At 40.2% G+C, this 16,729-nt stretch overlaps 1 protein-coding gene across 1 annotated transcript; it reads left to right on the top strand.

Annotated features, from left to right (window-relative positions):
• The first annotated feature begins 42 nt into the window (after nucleotides 1-42).
• fah (fumarylacetoacetate hydrolase (fumarylacetoacetase)) lies at nucleotides 43-16,472 on the top strand. The gene is made up of 14 exons (XM_084541575.1): nucleotides 43-442; nucleotides 801-911; nucleotides 1,723-1,844; nucleotides 3,149-3,198; nucleotides 3,978-4,068; nucleotides 4,957-5,054; nucleotides 5,869-5,921; nucleotides 6,129-6,228; nucleotides 11,965-12,095; nucleotides 12,524-12,599; nucleotides 13,139-13,185; nucleotides 13,845-13,946; nucleotides 14,176-14,293; nucleotides 15,996-16,472. Exons 1-14 carry the CDS (start codon nucleotides 362-364, stop codon nucleotides 16,070-16,072), a joined length of 1,257 nt encoding a protein of 418 aa, XP_084397701.1. The 5' UTR covers nucleotides 43-361; the 3' UTR covers nucleotides 16,073-16,472.
• Nucleotides 16,473-16,729: the final 257 nt, after the last annotated feature.

Below are 16,729 nucleotides of genomic sequence, written 5' to 3'. Positions count from 1 at the left end.
ATTTCGGTACTCTTGCTTTAAACGTAAATGAAACTGGTTAATTTTGCACACTCTACACTTACTCGTCTGACATTTTGATGATTAGTTTTATTTTTTATTTGAATGAGAATGCTATTGCCATATACATTTTAGAATTCGTCATCTTTCAGACAGAGCACCTAAACTCTAGTTTTGCTTTGTCATTCAAGAGGCTGGTTTGCATTAACTTCCAGAGGTTTGACTAGGGTGGATACTGTAGGCAGAATGTGATTGGCTCTGCTGTGGGAGGCGGGCCAGTCCAAAGTTAAACATCTGGAAGCGCTTACTCTTCAGTCATTCTTTACTCAGTAGAGTTGAGTGGAACACCGTGGCCAAAGAGAAGATGTCTTTCATAAAAGTAGATGAAACTTCGGATTTCTCCTTCCACAACCTTCCTTATGGAATATTCTCCACACCTGACAATGTAAGTGCAGTTTGGTTTGTGCTAGGCTACTGTTTGCAAATGACTTTTGTAAGAACTAAGAGATGTACTGTATGTCAGCTATGAGCGCACTCAGAATCATGGTCCATTAGATTCACATTATGAAACCCTTAAAGACTGAAGCCGGTAGAAATCTTGCACCTAAACAGCATTGATAGAATGCAACACAATTCAAATGGCTAATGAGAAAATGATGTTCCATAAACAATACACATTCCTGTTGTGTATTATAAAATGCTCTGCTTCAGATTAATGAGGCGACATTGAACCGATTCATAAATGCAGGTTAATGGAAGTATAATGATGATCCGATGTCCTTGTGTGTGTGTATTTTTTCCAGCCCAAACATCGCATTGGTGTTGCAATTGGAGACCAGATACTGGACCTCAGCGTGATAAAGTCCTTGTTCCGAGGGCCTGTCATTTCTAAACATCAAGATGTCTTTGACCAGGTATGTTTGACCTTCAATAGTTTTGAGCCTGAATCAGTTTGAATCAGACTGTGCAAGATCATAATAGCAAACTAGAAGAAGTACCATGCTAAAGTTCTTTTTACAAAAGCAAGTTCAGTGACTTCATTTTTTGTGACCTTCATGTCCCCACTATTTGAAATTCACAAGTGCTTTTGCAACTCTCTAAAGGGTGCTGGGTCTTGTGGTTCCGTTCTTTTCCAAGAGTCTTTTCATCCAAACCCTGCTGCAGTCTCACGTTTGGTTGCTAGGTAGTCGGGCAGTCCTCACGGGAGGTGTATAGAAAACATCTACAAATTGTGGCTGCAAAAGCAACTGTACCCTGAATGAGTCTCTGCATGAACATCAGTCACATACCGCATTTCCCACCACCACAAGTCGACTGTGTGAAACACTGCAGTGAAATTTTGGCACAGCAATTAAAGGACTGGCTTTCATCAAGTGTAAAGAGTAACACAAAGCTCTTGAAAAGAATTAGATTGCAAACATAACATCACGATTGGGTGATCTCAACTGCTCCAGTATATTTTAGTACAATGCCAAACCTGTACTTAAATAAAAGAAAGAATACTGTTATGTGAAAACACAAATACAAATAGAAAAGATGATATTTTTGGGATAGGTGCTGCTATATTTTTGCATTTACTCATTGTTAAGACAGGGTTTTCCCACCCCACTCTCACGTGTTTACAGGAAGTTCATTCACCCAGTAGAAATAGAAATATACTAAATGATTGTAGGTAAAACTGTGTGATGTATGATATCTTAACTATTATCTGTGTCCTCTCACAAGCCCACACTAAATGCTTTCATGGCCCTTGGTTACGAGGCTTGGAGGGAGACCAGGAGGACCTTGCAAGTGTTGCTGTCAGCCAATGAGAGCACACTGAGAGATGATGTCAGCCTTCGGAGCAGGTCAGTCTGTGTAGATGTAGGAATTTATATAACTCCCAGGATCTCCATCAGGCTACGGCCACGGCTTTGCGTGCTTACGTCTTAAATCTCAATTATCATTTTCATCATATTTATTGCAGAATCTTTGATATACACTGTTGCCCATAAAGTTGAAATCATTTTGTTTTTCAGACACATCCCTCTTTTTATTCCTATTTATACACATCAGTTATACGTCTGGAAGAGACTGATCAATAACGTCTTGAGAAGATAAACATTTTATCATTGATAAATTACTTTGTCACAATCATTTTAGAAGAAGAAGTAAAAACATTACAGTCCAGCTTTATGAGCAACAGTGTATAATACATTTTATGATCTAAGTGGTTCCTTAGAAAGTTGACAACCTGCCAATAACTAAAATGCATTTATTCATTTAGGAGACTTTTGATTCTACTTTGGATTCCCATTTGTATCTTAATAATAAATAAATAAATAAATAAATCATTATAAGCTACTAAAGAGAGTGCAGGTTGACAGAGTATATGATCAAAAAATAAACAGGACCAAACTAATCCTTTAATTCATGGTGGAGTTTCTAAGTCAAGAATCATGAAACATCTTCTAAAAAGCAATGACTTGTAGTGAACCTTTAATGTGCGTTAGGTCGGCTAGTTATAGGTTCTCTTGAGATGCCGTGTCCTTGCTGGCAGATGAAATTATTGCTCAGTTCTCCAAGTAAAATACAGTATACTGCTGCATACAATACAGTACAGGCATTTTGGTCAGTGGCCTGCACCTTGGAACAAGTTCAGCTTCACAGAGCCAGAGCGTTGGTGACACCGGATAAGCTGATCATCAAGTGGCTCAGTTAAGCCAGGATTTACCTCTCCGTGAATATGTTCATGTGAAGGAGATCTAGTTCTGGTTACATCTAAATTGCATGCACCGTCAACAAATACATACAAATAGTGCTAACTAATAAACCAACATTAAATGACAGGGTAATATGAGTAGTATTTGTTTAGAGTGGTATTTCAGAAAGTTATGATTGCAGTCCCAAGTTTAGCCTTGGTAAACATGGATTTCATCATCTTTTTATGGTAAAGCCTATAGAATTCTGTTTGACATTTATGCCTATCTGTCTGAAATGTTCAGTTAATAAATGACTATAAGATAATAAAGATTGTTTTGTTCTAATTGAGAAGCTGTTGTTCTGTACAGTCATTTCTTGTTTAGTGGAAACCCACGTTTAATCTCCAAACCCATCAGCTGTCTAACACCAGTTGTCCTTCAAACTTGTCTTTTTGTCTTCGTCTCTGCAGAGCATTTGTCCACCAAAGTGCAGCCACCATGCACCTTCCTGCAGACATCGGTGAGCCTCTCTTGTGTTCTGTGGGGTAAAAGTCCTGTGATCAGAGCTGTTTGTTTGTCTCATCAACCAGAGGGTTGCTTCCACCCAGAGGCGTGACCTCTCCTGTGGCATCATCTCCTGAACTGACATACTGAATAATACATTATTTAATCTCAAGGCTTGTCTCACCATTTGACATCCAGGGAATGTTTAATAAGGCGCGTCACTCTGTGTTAATGTCTACACTCGCCGAAGGAAGAATTAGTACTTTTCATTAGTCTTCTAAATGCCAGTTTTGTTCCCTTCACTAGATGGTGGATAGTTTTACATTACCAATTTAAGTCACCAGATTGCTCACAGCAATATTTTTTAAATACATTTACATGTCTGGCAGGCTTAACCCATAAAGAGACTAACTGCTGACACTAAATTGGACCATAATTATTTTGGTTTAACTTGCGGTTATCATTGTCAGGTCTTTTTTACACCAGTTGTAACTCATATTGAGGTTAGGCCACTAATAATGAATACATATAACACATATGTAATTGTTATATGAAAGGAACAATGTAAGTTTCTTATCAATATGCATCTTTGCTAAAGTTCCATAAATGGGACACATCAGCGGACACCTCAGCACCAGGGGGCACTGTTGAACAACACACTGTTTTTTGGTCAACTCTCACTTGGCTCATTCTGTCACATAGACCTCACTAATAAAAGATGGGTGCAGGCAGTAGATGTGAATATTTCAGCCTGTTCTACTTATGAACTCTCCTCTCTGTTTATTTTTCCCACAGGCGATTACACCGACTTCTACTCCTCCAAGGATCACGCCACCAATGTTGGCATCATGTTCAGGGGGAAGGAGAACGCTCTGATGCCAAACTGGTATGTCATAAATCAAACCATCAGCAAAGACTAACGTCTCTTGATAGAATGAAAATGCTTACTGAGAGACCTTGATACATTCACGTAGTTGGGGAAGGTACTGAAAGAAAGGCTGAGAGAAACTGTTTAAAGCTTTCTGCAAGCTGTGGTATATTGACTGACACTAGTCAGTTCCTTTAATTGATCTGGGCTTCAGAGCATCTTTGTGCAATTAAAGACCGGGGCAGGGCTCTCAAAGCATCCCCACAGAAAGCGTCTGTCATACAGGACAGACAGCCTTCATTTATTTTCCACTCTTGTGGGAAGAATGCTAAGGTGGCTGGGGCGTCTCTGTCTCCCTCTGAGTCAGACACTCTGCACGTTGGTTAAGCAGGTGATTGGCAGGCTGTTCTTTCTGGCTGACAGCCTCTCCTCTGGTCAGTAATCAGGATCGTTTCTAGCAGGAGGTCTTTGATGACAGACCAAATGTTTTTGTCTGTATATTCATGGATAAGGAAACCATCACTGTATATTATAGTGTGTCTAATGTTTTATCCATAGACCCAGTCTGAGGTATGGAAAACACACACAAAACCAATGTGCATCAAATCCTTTTTCAAGGCCACTGCCTTAAAGTTTAACTTGAGTGACGTTAGATCTGGTGTGAAAACTGTCTGCTCTAATTCAAGGTGATGGAGTCACTGTCTGAAATCACTCTCTATGTACTGCTCTGCATTCATTGCACAAAGGTTTGCATTCATTTCCTCCTCCAAAGCACCAAAAGAAACTAACTTTTAAACAGTACACATGCTGAGCAATATCAATATTCATATATTAACATGAGTATAAAGCAGCATGGTAAGGAGCACTGTGGTCACTGTTACTTACTTGGGTTCTGTTTTATTGCAGGTTGAGGCTTCCAGTGGGATACCATGGTAGAGCATCATCAGTGATCGTTTCTGGGAGCCCCATCCGCCGTCCCTCAGGCCAGATGAGGCCCGATCAGAGTAAGAGCCATATGTTATCTAGAATTAGGTCATACCATTCATATCATTTGTTTGTCACTCAGTGTAAATCTTTGCCCGTCACATAGGAATCAAACTGTGCTGACTGCTGCTGCTTTCTACATTTTTGCTTAAAAATGACAAAAAAAACATCAGCGGAATTTTACACATATCCACAAGTAGACAATGAACCCAATCAAACAAATGAAAGAGAAATATTATACTTGTGTATTTGTTTATTCAGGATAATGAGCCAATGTTACATATCTGTGTAAATGATGAGCTCCGCAATCAGGTTTCCAGCCGCGGAAGGAAGCTGTTTTCAGAAAAGGCTCAGATAAACCCACTTTACACGATCTGCTCAGCACAAACAGCAGACAGGCAAAGTTGGAGACTAGTATAGTGGAGCATTTATCTGCTAAAAAGTTTCTTATTCTGAGTTGGGGTATACTTATGGTCATGTGGACACCTTTGTGGACACGAAAGAGTGTTTATGTTACTCCCTGTTACTGACAGATTGTCTTATTTTACATTATTCAAGATGTTTATTTTAGCTTTGTGTCTATCTGTATGTTGCTCCAGTCATTTGTTTTCTCATACTACCACATAACAAATGTGGAGTAAGGTAGTAACATAGCAGCCCAGCAGGGCCCTCCACTCGATTTAAGATTATATAATATATCATTATTATTTTTAAGGCTGCTTTTTGTCACTAAACCTGTCCCCAAATGTGAATTCCCATGATGTGACTATCAGATTTTGGTACACCGAGTTTTACTTGCGATGATAACCATGTTTGTCCTGTGCTTTCTCCTAGCAAAACCTCCGGTGTTTGGCCCATCTAAGCAGTTGGACATTGAGCTGGAGATGGTGATTACAGTATTTACTTTATCCAATAACCCTTGTGTTGGTGATGTTTGAGTAGATTTTGAAAGAATTTGATTGCAACATCTGAGTTGCCTGACTAAAAGACCTGGGCTGTCCCTCTATTTTTCACGTATACATAGCAACAATACAATAGCATACACCTCCATTACCTTGCTGTTACACTTAGGACTTCTTCTATGCATTGATCAGGCATTCTTTGTTGGAGGAGGGAATCAGCTAGGGGAGCCCATTCCCATCAACAAGGCCCATGAACACATCTTTGGCATGGTACTCATGAACGACTGGAGTGGTAAGAGTCTCTGCACAACACATCACACCAACAGTCTCCTTGTTGTATGTTTTAGACTAATTCCTGTTGCTATCCCCATTTTTGGAAAATATAAAATCTCGAAAACACGTTTTTAACTTAACAGCATTTTAAAATGTTCCGTTTAAAACCAGTGTAATCTGTTACACCAGTTACACTGATGCTGATGATACTCTGCCAAATCAACAGCGCTAATTAACAGTGACATTTCACTAGGAAGCACACTTGTTCCTTAATTTAGCTCTGCATTATAGATGTTATTCCAGTCACTTCAGGTTTAGTCAGATGGAAATGGTTTGGGATTAAATGGCAGAGTCAGTCCTCATCAAAACCTGAGTGGCAATATGTATTATTGATTCAGCACCAAAATCTCATGAGAGGTAATGCACAGAGCTGCTCTGCCAGCCTCTCTAATATCCCCTCTTCACTCTTGGCTCGGTCATATCTTAGCCTGCCAAACAATCTCCTCAGTCTCGGAGCTGAGCAAAAACATGAAATAAATATAATTTGCGGCATTTCTTCTTGAGGTGACTGTGATTATATCCACTAGAAAGTTTAGCTCCAGAATGTGGGAGGATTTCTGTCACCGCATGTATTAAACACGACGAAGCTGAAAGCAGGCTGCACATTTAAAGCAGGGTTACAGTCAGTATAAACACTCCGTGCTGCATGCGAACACACTTCTAACTTGACTCATAATACATCCCCAGTTAACTGAGGATATGCAGGATCCATTGCTTTATATGAAGCAGAGTAGATAAGTGACACAGTAAAAGAAATTCCCTTTATATTAGCATGTAACGCTGCAGATATGTACATCTGACTCATAACTGAGGTTCCTTAATTCTTAGTTTAAGATGAAGACAAACAAAAGACGAGTAAACTAATAAGTTAAGTAAGAAAAACAAATTAAAGGTTCAACTATAACCAGTAAGTCTGAAATAATTAATAACCTATATACAGTAATCCTTACATAAATTATTTTAAATTACTATAAAAAAAAGCCGTAAATAAAAACTCTTCAATTTTAGTGCTCACATTTAAGAAGAAAAGATCTTCATCAGACATCTGCAGCACAAAAAAAAACAGGTATATACATTGTTTGAGACATGCTTTGATATGAATGTAGAATATATTCTTAAGGATAACACATAATCAGGCGCTGTATGAATACTTCAGAAAAAAAGCAGAAAATGTAGTTGTTTATTTCAGTAAAGGAGTTATTAAGTCAGTTCATATACTTTCATCCTCCCTGTCTTCACTATCACAAACAGGAGAGCCTCCCTGTTGCTCTGTTCAGTATTTCAGCCCTCTGTAATCTACTCTGCAACGCTGCCTGGAGCACTTCTTCTCTGCCACAACCTGACTAGCTGTGATTTAAGAGGCCATTTAGAGAGTACAGCAAGTGGCATTTCAACTTAACTTCTACTTCTTTTCCTTCTATCGCTCCTTTGGCAGGGACCACATTAGCCCTGTGCGTGTAATGTGCAGTGGCAGATATTACTACTTCAAGTGTGAGAAGGAAAACAACAGACGCGTTCTCATTAAGGGTTCGCTTTACTCTTTCAGCTCCAGGGACAATGTGCAGAGAGACGGTGTTAGGATTTGGATTCCGTTCAAAATGTTGTCGCTCTGTAGTTAATTCTCATTTCTCCCAAGTTACGCCGCCCCATCAGTGTTTAAATGCACTTCAGTGTGCATTTACCAAGTGAAGTGCGGTCCCGGCTCAAGATTCGGTTCAGAATGCTGTGAGCTGTCACGTTCCGTTCATTCCAAAGTAAACATGTATAATAAAGCTGGTAGCTCTGGAGACTATTACTTACAGCAGAGTTATAACATCATGATTGTGTGTGTGTGAATAGGAGTAATATGAAGAGAATGTGTGCATCGTGGATGGGCTGACAGCAGCACTCTTAGTCACCAGCAAGTGGAGCTGTGTTGCTGGAAGCTACAGGCACTTGCAAGTGTGGTCGCCTTGGTTTACATAGTTGTTGATAGAGATTCATCTGTACATATGCCCATGTCAGGATGTAGCAGGGAAAGGGATGAGCCAATTGCAAGACACACTAAGGTAAGGAAAAAAAAGAACAGAAGGTGCTGCAGAGGCATGAAAAGGTATACAGAACAAAATATTAAAAGCAGGGAATACTAGGAATCAGACAAGAACTTGATAGTAACAGTAGAAACAAAACAGGACAGGACATTCCTAATATTGTGTAGGTCTCCCTTGTGCCTCCAAAACAGTTGTGACTCATCAGAGAATGGACATGGGCCTTCTGAGGGTGTCCTGTGGTGTCTGGCAACACAGTGTTGTTAGTGGGGCCTTTGGGTCCTATGGGTTGAGGGGAGGGGCCTCTGTGGATCATCCCACAGATACTTGATCAGTATGGGATCTAGGAGATTTGGAGGCCAGGTCTGCTTCTCCTGTCAGTGGTCATAATGTTATGCCTGATCGGTGTATATACAAATGGAACTAATGGGAAACGAGACAGAGGTAAAACTTATCAGAATCTGGATCAGAATCAGAATCAGAATTGTCTTTATTGCCAAGTATGTTCACACATATGAGGATTTTTTTTTTTACGGTGGTTGGTGTAGTAAACATAAACATAAGTCAGGTAAATTGAACAATGCAAAAAAACTATGTAAAATATATAAATAGAAGATGAACTGTAGAGATTTTGCACCTAAAATGGGACACTGTGCGCGTGTGTGAGGGGGTTATTTGTTAAGTTCAGTTGCATGAGGGAAGAAGCAGATGCAGAGTAATGGATCATTTCAAACTAAAACAGGAATGAGAGCAACCAAACAGATTACATGTTAAAAGCTCAGTCTTATGAACAGAACAGAAAAGGTCAAAACCAACCCATAGAAAAAGAAACACTTAAACTTAAAAATATTTTTATTTGCTGACAGCTGTTGTTGTCATATGACACTCTGCGAGATCATAGACAGACTAACATCATTGCAGTTATGTAGGTTAAAATTAGATCATAAAAAGAAGTAAATATATAAACCCATATCATTAAAGAGACTATTTAGCTGAGTTGTTAACACTAAGGGGCACTTTACACGAAAACGATTGGAGGTGAAAAGCGCAAAACATTTTATCGGATGTCCTATATCGTTTAGATGGTTTTTGGGGGTTGAAAACGCAAAAAAGTGAAACCACCCTCCCGAGTGGAAATCTTAAAAACGTTCCACCCTCGCGTCACCGTGTAAAGGGTGAAAAACGCAAAACTGCGTTTCTCGTCGAATAGAAATGACGTGACAAGCATGCGACAGGACCGGAAAAAAACAAGTGAACAACATGTCGAGCTCCGCGATGGAGGTTCAACAGGCCCTAGCCGCAATAATTTGTATCCAAGAGTCATCCCAGCAATTGATAAGATTCCTGATTGAGTGTAATAGAGAACAGAGACGAAGAGTAAACAACGTGCTACAAATTCTTGACGAACCAATACAGAGGAGGCAACCTAGAGAGCTGTGGATGCGACCTGGGAGGACTTCGTTGAGCAAAAGCTCAACCTCTTCATCAGTCCAAACAAAATTGTCAGCCTTCTTCTTCGCCATGTTGTAGCCTATGTGGTTGTTTTGGTTAATGTATTTCGCGCGCTAAGCGTGGAAAAGTAGAAGAAAAGTAAATACCTCTACGCTGGCACTCTTGGGAGTGTTGCCACCTAGCCATCTGGCGCGTATACTGCAACTATGTGTATGAAATTTCACACACTTTTGCGTTTCCGTTTGAACACAGATTTGTTTCAGAAACGCTCGTCTAAATGCGGAGTTCAAAGTGAAAACGAAACGCCACTTTTGCGCTTTTGGTTCAGATAGTTTCCATGTAAAGGTAGCCTTAGACATACAGAACAAGTACAGAAGACAGACTAAAGTCAGATGTGTGCTGCCACTTAAGTTGAAAAATGTCCACTAACTACAGAGCATAATGGCGAGTTTTACCTAAACATCCAGTGACTATGGAGTTATGGGGAGTGTTATGCCTTTGAAATACATGCAACACATCCTCTGCACTAAATGGTTCAAAGACATCCCATCATATCCCATCCTACTGGTGCACACAGAGTGCTGCACAGTACAGCCCAGTTTATTTTCTCTCGGCAGAATTAGGGATTTCTTCATTCTGTGGTATTCCTGCTGACTGTGCAGCCAGAAAGTGAACTGACATAGCTTTCATTTTGTACTTGACTGCTGATGCCCTCAGGAGACCAGTCTGTGCAGAGTTCGCCACGGGCTCTCTATGGATATTTCTACCGTACGACTGCATGCTAAGTCTTCCTTTCTTCTTCCCTTCCCTCTCAGCGTTTCGGAGCATTTTAATTGAAAAGTCATTTTTAAAGGGTCATAGTGTTTGAGGGGAAGCTTGGCCAATGAGCCGTGTCAGCGTGCTAGGACAGAGGAAAATAGCATTAAGCTACAAAGCTCTCACAGAGGAAGATTATCTCCCCGCTGCTTCATTAGCCTCACTGTGCGTGCACCTATGGGACCACAGTGTGTAGGGGAACAGGAGGGCTATTACTATGCATTATGAACTTCACACAGTACGAGCAAGAGATGGAACAAAATAGAAATTGATTATCTGGACATGAACAGATAATATGCCGTGAACACATCTGTCTGACTGAGTGTGCTTCCATATCGATAATGATCATGATTCAGAGCAGACTCCACATTACCTGAATAAGTTATTGTCTTCGTTCTCCATTTCCTGCTATGCTGGGCTTCTTATTTCTTTAGGTACAGTGACAGGGTAAAGCCTTGTTGCGCATTTTTAAAAAACTTTTTTCAAGGTGTTCACACACTTCTTTTGTGTTGTATAGCAGTTCCACAAACAGACACACAAACACTTCTTTATTCGTATACATTAGTGTACATACTGAATTAGCCAGGGAGGATCACCTCCTCTAGCTGGTTCAAACAGGTATGGCTGAATTCCTGTATTTGCTCATTGCTACTCCTGCCTCATTTCCGTCATGGGATCCATGGCGCTGGCAGGAAAGGCACATCCGTCTGCCAAATAGGGGGCAGGGACAACAGAAGCTCATTTGCATTTAGTGCTACTAACACTGTAACATCCTGTTTGGATCCGGGCTGAAATCTGGTTGTACGATCTGTGCCGTTTTGAGCGGAAAGTTGAACGACACGTTCATAAGACACAAGAGACTTAAATGTAAATGTAACTCAGACTGTTTGTTTAATTAAATCTCCAAAATCTGAGATATCTGACCCGTGACGTTTTTCCTTTTGCGTGTCTGTTTCTACGGCGGGTTGGTATTTACACTGCCAACCGGTTTGTGGTAACACAGATGGTGCTTGCGAGGCTCACTGAGCAAAATGGAGCGTGAGTGACGAACTGTTCCCTGTTCTGAGAAATGATCCGTCTGAGATTCTTTCTGCAGTTGGAACAGTGAGGTTGGCAGGGAGGAGCAGCAGCCACTGTGCACTTCTCTTTCCCACTCACCATTTGTTGTCGTGCGGTGTTGGATCAACCACAGCATGATGCACATGCAAATCACATCTAGAATTATCATAACTTTAAAATGAAATACGCATAGTAATGCAGTGTAGTAAGAGACTGGTTATATTACATGGACACTAGAATATTTCCTAGAATATTGTTCTAATTATAAAAAGGCCCTAATCTTCCAGGATTCTCCAAAGCATAAGCTGCAAAATTAACCATGTACTTGTGTTTGTTCTCAGCCCGGGACATCCAGGCTTGGGAGTATGTTCCTCTGGGTCCTTTCCTGGGAAAAAATTTTGGCACAACAATCTCACCCTGGGTCGTTCCGATGGAGGCGCTGTTACCTTTCGCAGAGGCTAACCCCATCCAGGTGAACACAAGAGTCACACAGTATATCTGTGGAGAGAGAGGTGCCATTCAAGAGCAGAAAAGAGTTTAACGTCAAGGCTAATCAGTTATTCATATTCCTATAATTATCTACTTAGAATGTATGTCCATCTCTCATCATTAGCTAGTGATTACTTATGTCATGAATAAAGGTTATCATGCACCAAGATTTCAGTGACTTCAAATTCTGTCTCACCACAAATTATTAAATCACTGGCTTGGCAAGCAAAATCAGACGATCAGGCAGTTAAACCTTCAGGTTGATTGTAGATTCAGGTAGACTTCAGGTAGATTTGTTAAGATTTAGAGGACAAAATGACCCTTCCCCTAGTGTCGCCCTGCTGTCAGTTATTACGTTTGTTTTGTCTGACCAACGTTAAAGATTGGCTTCTATTTCTTCTCTTCCTGCAGGATCCTGAACCCCTTCCATACCTGCAACACCGTGATGCTTACACTTTCAACATCAACCTGTTTGTGTCTCTAAAAGGTACCGTGCAGTCCGACTGTCATCGAACTAAACAGACACACACGCGTGCTTTTACTTACCAGTTAGGAGTAAAAATACTCCTCAGGGAGCAGCAGTGTCCCGCCAGCGTTAACTACATGTATATTAATGGATTATTATTGCTGGTGCATTGACGAGAAAGTCCCATTTGCAGACAGTCAAGGTCGTGCTACCTCTGACTTTCATATATTTGCTGAATAACAGTGGACGAAAGTTAATATGCTCATTATATGTTTATAAAGTCAACTGCAGAGAACAACATCTGTCTGGTACATTTACTTTATTTTCCTCTGTGGTGATCTGTAGTAGAAAATAGACATGCCCAAGTATGGTACAAGTACCACAAGTAAACAGAATGCAGCTAGTCAGTTTAACCACAACTGAATGATACTGTGCACGCCATAGTGAGAAGCTTTATTTCTGTTTTCACCGTAACCCTATTCTGTGAGTGTAAAGTACTGTAATGTGCTATGAAGTCATTGTCTGTCACCATAAATAACAGCTGCTGTTTGTCCTTCAAGGACAGGACATGGCAGAGGCCGCAAATATCTGCAAGTCAAACTTCAAGGTAGGATCGCCGTGTGCCGAGACAGTGCACGATAACAATCTGTGCTGTTTTATGCGTACAGCGAACAATGCAGTGCCTCATCTGGGCTATTTATGGCAGAAAATGAACCTTATTTGTTATATCTGTATGGCCTAAGTGACTGTGCAGACTTGTGCACTTAGCTGTAAATAAGGCAGAACGGAGACAGCCACGCTGTAAAACACTCATGAAGGTGTCAAAGTTTTAGCTGAACATTTAAACAGAAGTAAACTGATTATTTAATTTACGATATGCTTCAAGAAACTCTGAACTTCCTGCCATGATACTAGAGTTCTGGCCCAGTTTAACAACTGCATGCAAACATCATGCAAAGTACACATCTGTACATATACAGAACATACAACCATTTTATGTGCATACAACATGACATACCAAGAAGACAGACACAACTTTTTTTTCTTGAGTGATTTGACTAAATAATCATTGTTTGATGATTACTTCTGTGTCTGTGGATTTAATTAAAAAGTAAAATAAAATGTATAAATCAGCAGTGGATAATCCTGCTGTATTAATGTCCAGATATAATGATATAAGCTTGCTACTACATATTTATTTACCATTATTTTTAAAGGTCTGTAAACTGTAAACACATCTCTGCCTCTCTTTCTTTCTGTCTCAAGTACATGTATTGGACCATGAAGCAGCAGCTCACCCATCACACAGTTAATGGCTGCAACGTCAGACCAGGAGATCTGCTGGCTTCTGGTACCATCAGTGGACCTGTGAGTGTCTGCATGCATAGTATAGTTACTGAAAAATAACAATTAAGTATATGCGTAGAACTGTTATAGGACTGCCCTTAGTCACTACACACTTTCGCTTTTAATTTAGTTTTGTTTTTTGTTGTTTTTTCTTTTCCAAATTTCTGTTCTTGAGTTTCTATGTTTTATCTCCTTGCTTTTACATTCTTGTTGCCTTTGTGACTTTTATCCCATCTTTCTTTTTCATCAGGATCCAGAGAGTTTTGGCTCCATGCTGGAGCTGTCATGGAGAGGATCTAAGAGCATTGATCTGGGAGGAGGAAATACTAGAACCTTCCTGAATGATGGAGATGAAGTCACCATCACAGGTTCGAATGAGGATAATTACTAACATTTTGTTATCACATCTACACAATAGCTCAATGCAGAGAGATCATTTGAAAGTATCTGACAATATTTATTGAAGGAGCAACAGATGAAAGCTTTTTGCAATTAGACACGAATGCTTTATGTGTTTGACCATTCCTCACTGGTAATATTTTTAAATCTTTTTAATCACACAATGTCACTTTGTAACGCCAGTTTTCAAGGTGAAATGTCTCGTCTCCAAGCACAAATCAAGAGAACCCAGACCTCACCATTATAACTTTAGGGAAAGTTTTATGAGACTTTGGAAAGTTTTCATCAGCATAGTTGCCTGCTGATGAGAAAACGGTACTTTACTATATATGTATGTTTACTATATATGTAGCACCCACTTAGACCAGACCAGACACCCCCACCCCATAGCAATGACACTCCTTGGTGGCAGCAGCCATCCCCAGCAGGATGCAGCCTGACACAGACACACACACAAAAACGCTTTAGGAACAACTAAAAAAACATGAAGAACAGCACAAGGTGTTGACCTGGCCTCCAAATTCACTAGATTCCAAACTGATCAAGTATCTGTGGGATGATCCACAGAGGCCCCTCCCCTCAAACCATAGGACCCAAAGCCCCCCACTAACAACATTCTGTTGCCAGACACCACAGGACACCCTCAGAAGGCCCATGTCCATTCTCTGATGAGTCACAACTGTGACAAGCAATGAAGAGATATGACTATGTTATGGGAACAAAGGTACAGTATGTGCTGCCAGATCAGTTTCCATAGAAGTTCCAATAAAAGGATATAAGCTTGATATAACCTAGATTGTTGTTCTGAAACAAGAGCATTTATCCCTCAGGTCATTTCGTTTGGGCTGGTGTGAACACAACAATCACTTAATTTCAGAGCAAACCAGTCGAGCTACGCCCAGGTAGACAGCATTCACTCCCTGGGCGGTTTCTTTAGCAAAGTGAATCCACATTACCCACGAACGATTTGACTTCCTTATAATTATACAACCAACTAGAGGTGACTGACTGCACACTCCTCCTTTGGATGTGTTTGGCAGCAGCAGCGTGCTTTCTCATCATTTCTATGTAAATGTTTTCTATATATAGATCATGCTTCAGCAAACAGAACATGTCCATGTATTTGAATGAAGCAGAACAATATTACTTAAAGATTTGGTTTGGGTTTCTAATAAAAATAAAAGCAGACAGTTTTCTAACTAAGCTTGGAAAGATGCTACAATGTAGATAACCGTTGGAACTATGCAGAGCAAAATGGGACGGATGCCGATGATAAGAAATGATGATGGGAATGATAATTTAGTTTGCTCCAGGGCATGCTGGTAAGCCATCAAACACACCTACTCCCAGTGCACTCCAATTTGCTGGAGTTAAGCTGCAGTTCAGCTGAACCTGTGATCATTTTGACACGGCAGTCGAGCTTTAGCATGCATTTGCATTTTAATCACCTGCAGGCTGCGGATTTACCTGGACTTGCTAAGGGAAGAGTCATATGTTAAGTGACAGAGCACCGACTGCAGTTTGCAGCTACCGCTTCCTCTGTTATTATAATTTCCTCTCTAGATGAGCTTCAGTTGATTTTTACATAATATAATAATACTGATCAAGTCCATAATGTCCATAATCAGGTGTTTTAAATTATACTGATGTCCGACCTCTTCCTCTGCCTAGGTTACTGTCAAGGAGATGGATACAGGGTGGGGTTTGGACCGTGCAGAGGAACCATCCTTCCTGCCCTGCAGCACTGAAACACACTTACTCTTATTTATGTGGGCATCCTTTTGTTGAACATGAACACCAGAAGACACAGACACGGGAGAAGTATCTCATCCCAAATCTGATGACTGCAACAACAACAACTCTGCTAAGGCACTAACCCCCAATCCCTCAACACACACATATAAATACACACACACCTTCTTCTTAAGAGAAAGATGCCAAGACAGTTAATAATTGATGAACGTTTTCCTCTGATTCAGTGAATTTGATCTGAAAGCTGTGCGGAGTCATCCAGTGACCTTGTTATCGAAATCCTCTGAAGTGTTCAGCCCACATAATGTCCAGTGTTACTGCTGTACCAGGACCAGTGTTATGATGTTTTATGTGTACTGACTTCAAATGTATCATAAAATGAACATTTTTTTTTTATTCTGTAGTGTTAGTTTGTTGTTTTCCCGTCAACTTATTGTGCACATGAAGAACTGCTCTAAGTGTGGCACATTCATTTAGGTATGGTAATTTATATTTTTATCAGTATTAACACATTTTATTTAGACCCAACCCATGAATTCAGCCTAGTAAACGTAAATGTCTGCACATTCAAACGCCTGAAATATCATATTCCTCTGTACTATACACCACAACACCAAATGTAATTTCTATTGTACTCAAACCTCATAATTATT

This window comes from Chelon labrosus (assembly GCF_963514085.1).
Source record: "Chelon labrosus genome assembly, chromosome: 3".
Lineage (NCBI taxonomy): Eukaryota > Metazoa > Chordata > Actinopteri > Mugiliformes > Mugilidae > Chelon > Chelon labrosus.
The sequence above is the reverse complement of the archived record's forward strand: the minus strand, read 5'-3'. Positions and strand labels throughout refer to the sequence as shown.

Bases quoted from the DNA above. Each gene is read 5' to 3' on its own strand.
- fah (XM_084541575.1), top strand. From the start codon at position 362: ATGTCTTTCATAAAAGTAGATGAAACTTCGGATTTCTCCTTCCACAAC. The intron at 443-800 runs GTAAGTGCAGTT...TATTTTTTCCAG, and splicing joins TATTCTCCACACCTGACAAT to CCCAAACATCGCATTGGTGT. The intron at 12,600-13,138 runs GTACCGTGCAGT...TTGTCCTTCAAG, and splicing joins CCTGTTTGTGTCTCTAAAAG to GACAGGACATGGCAGAGGCC.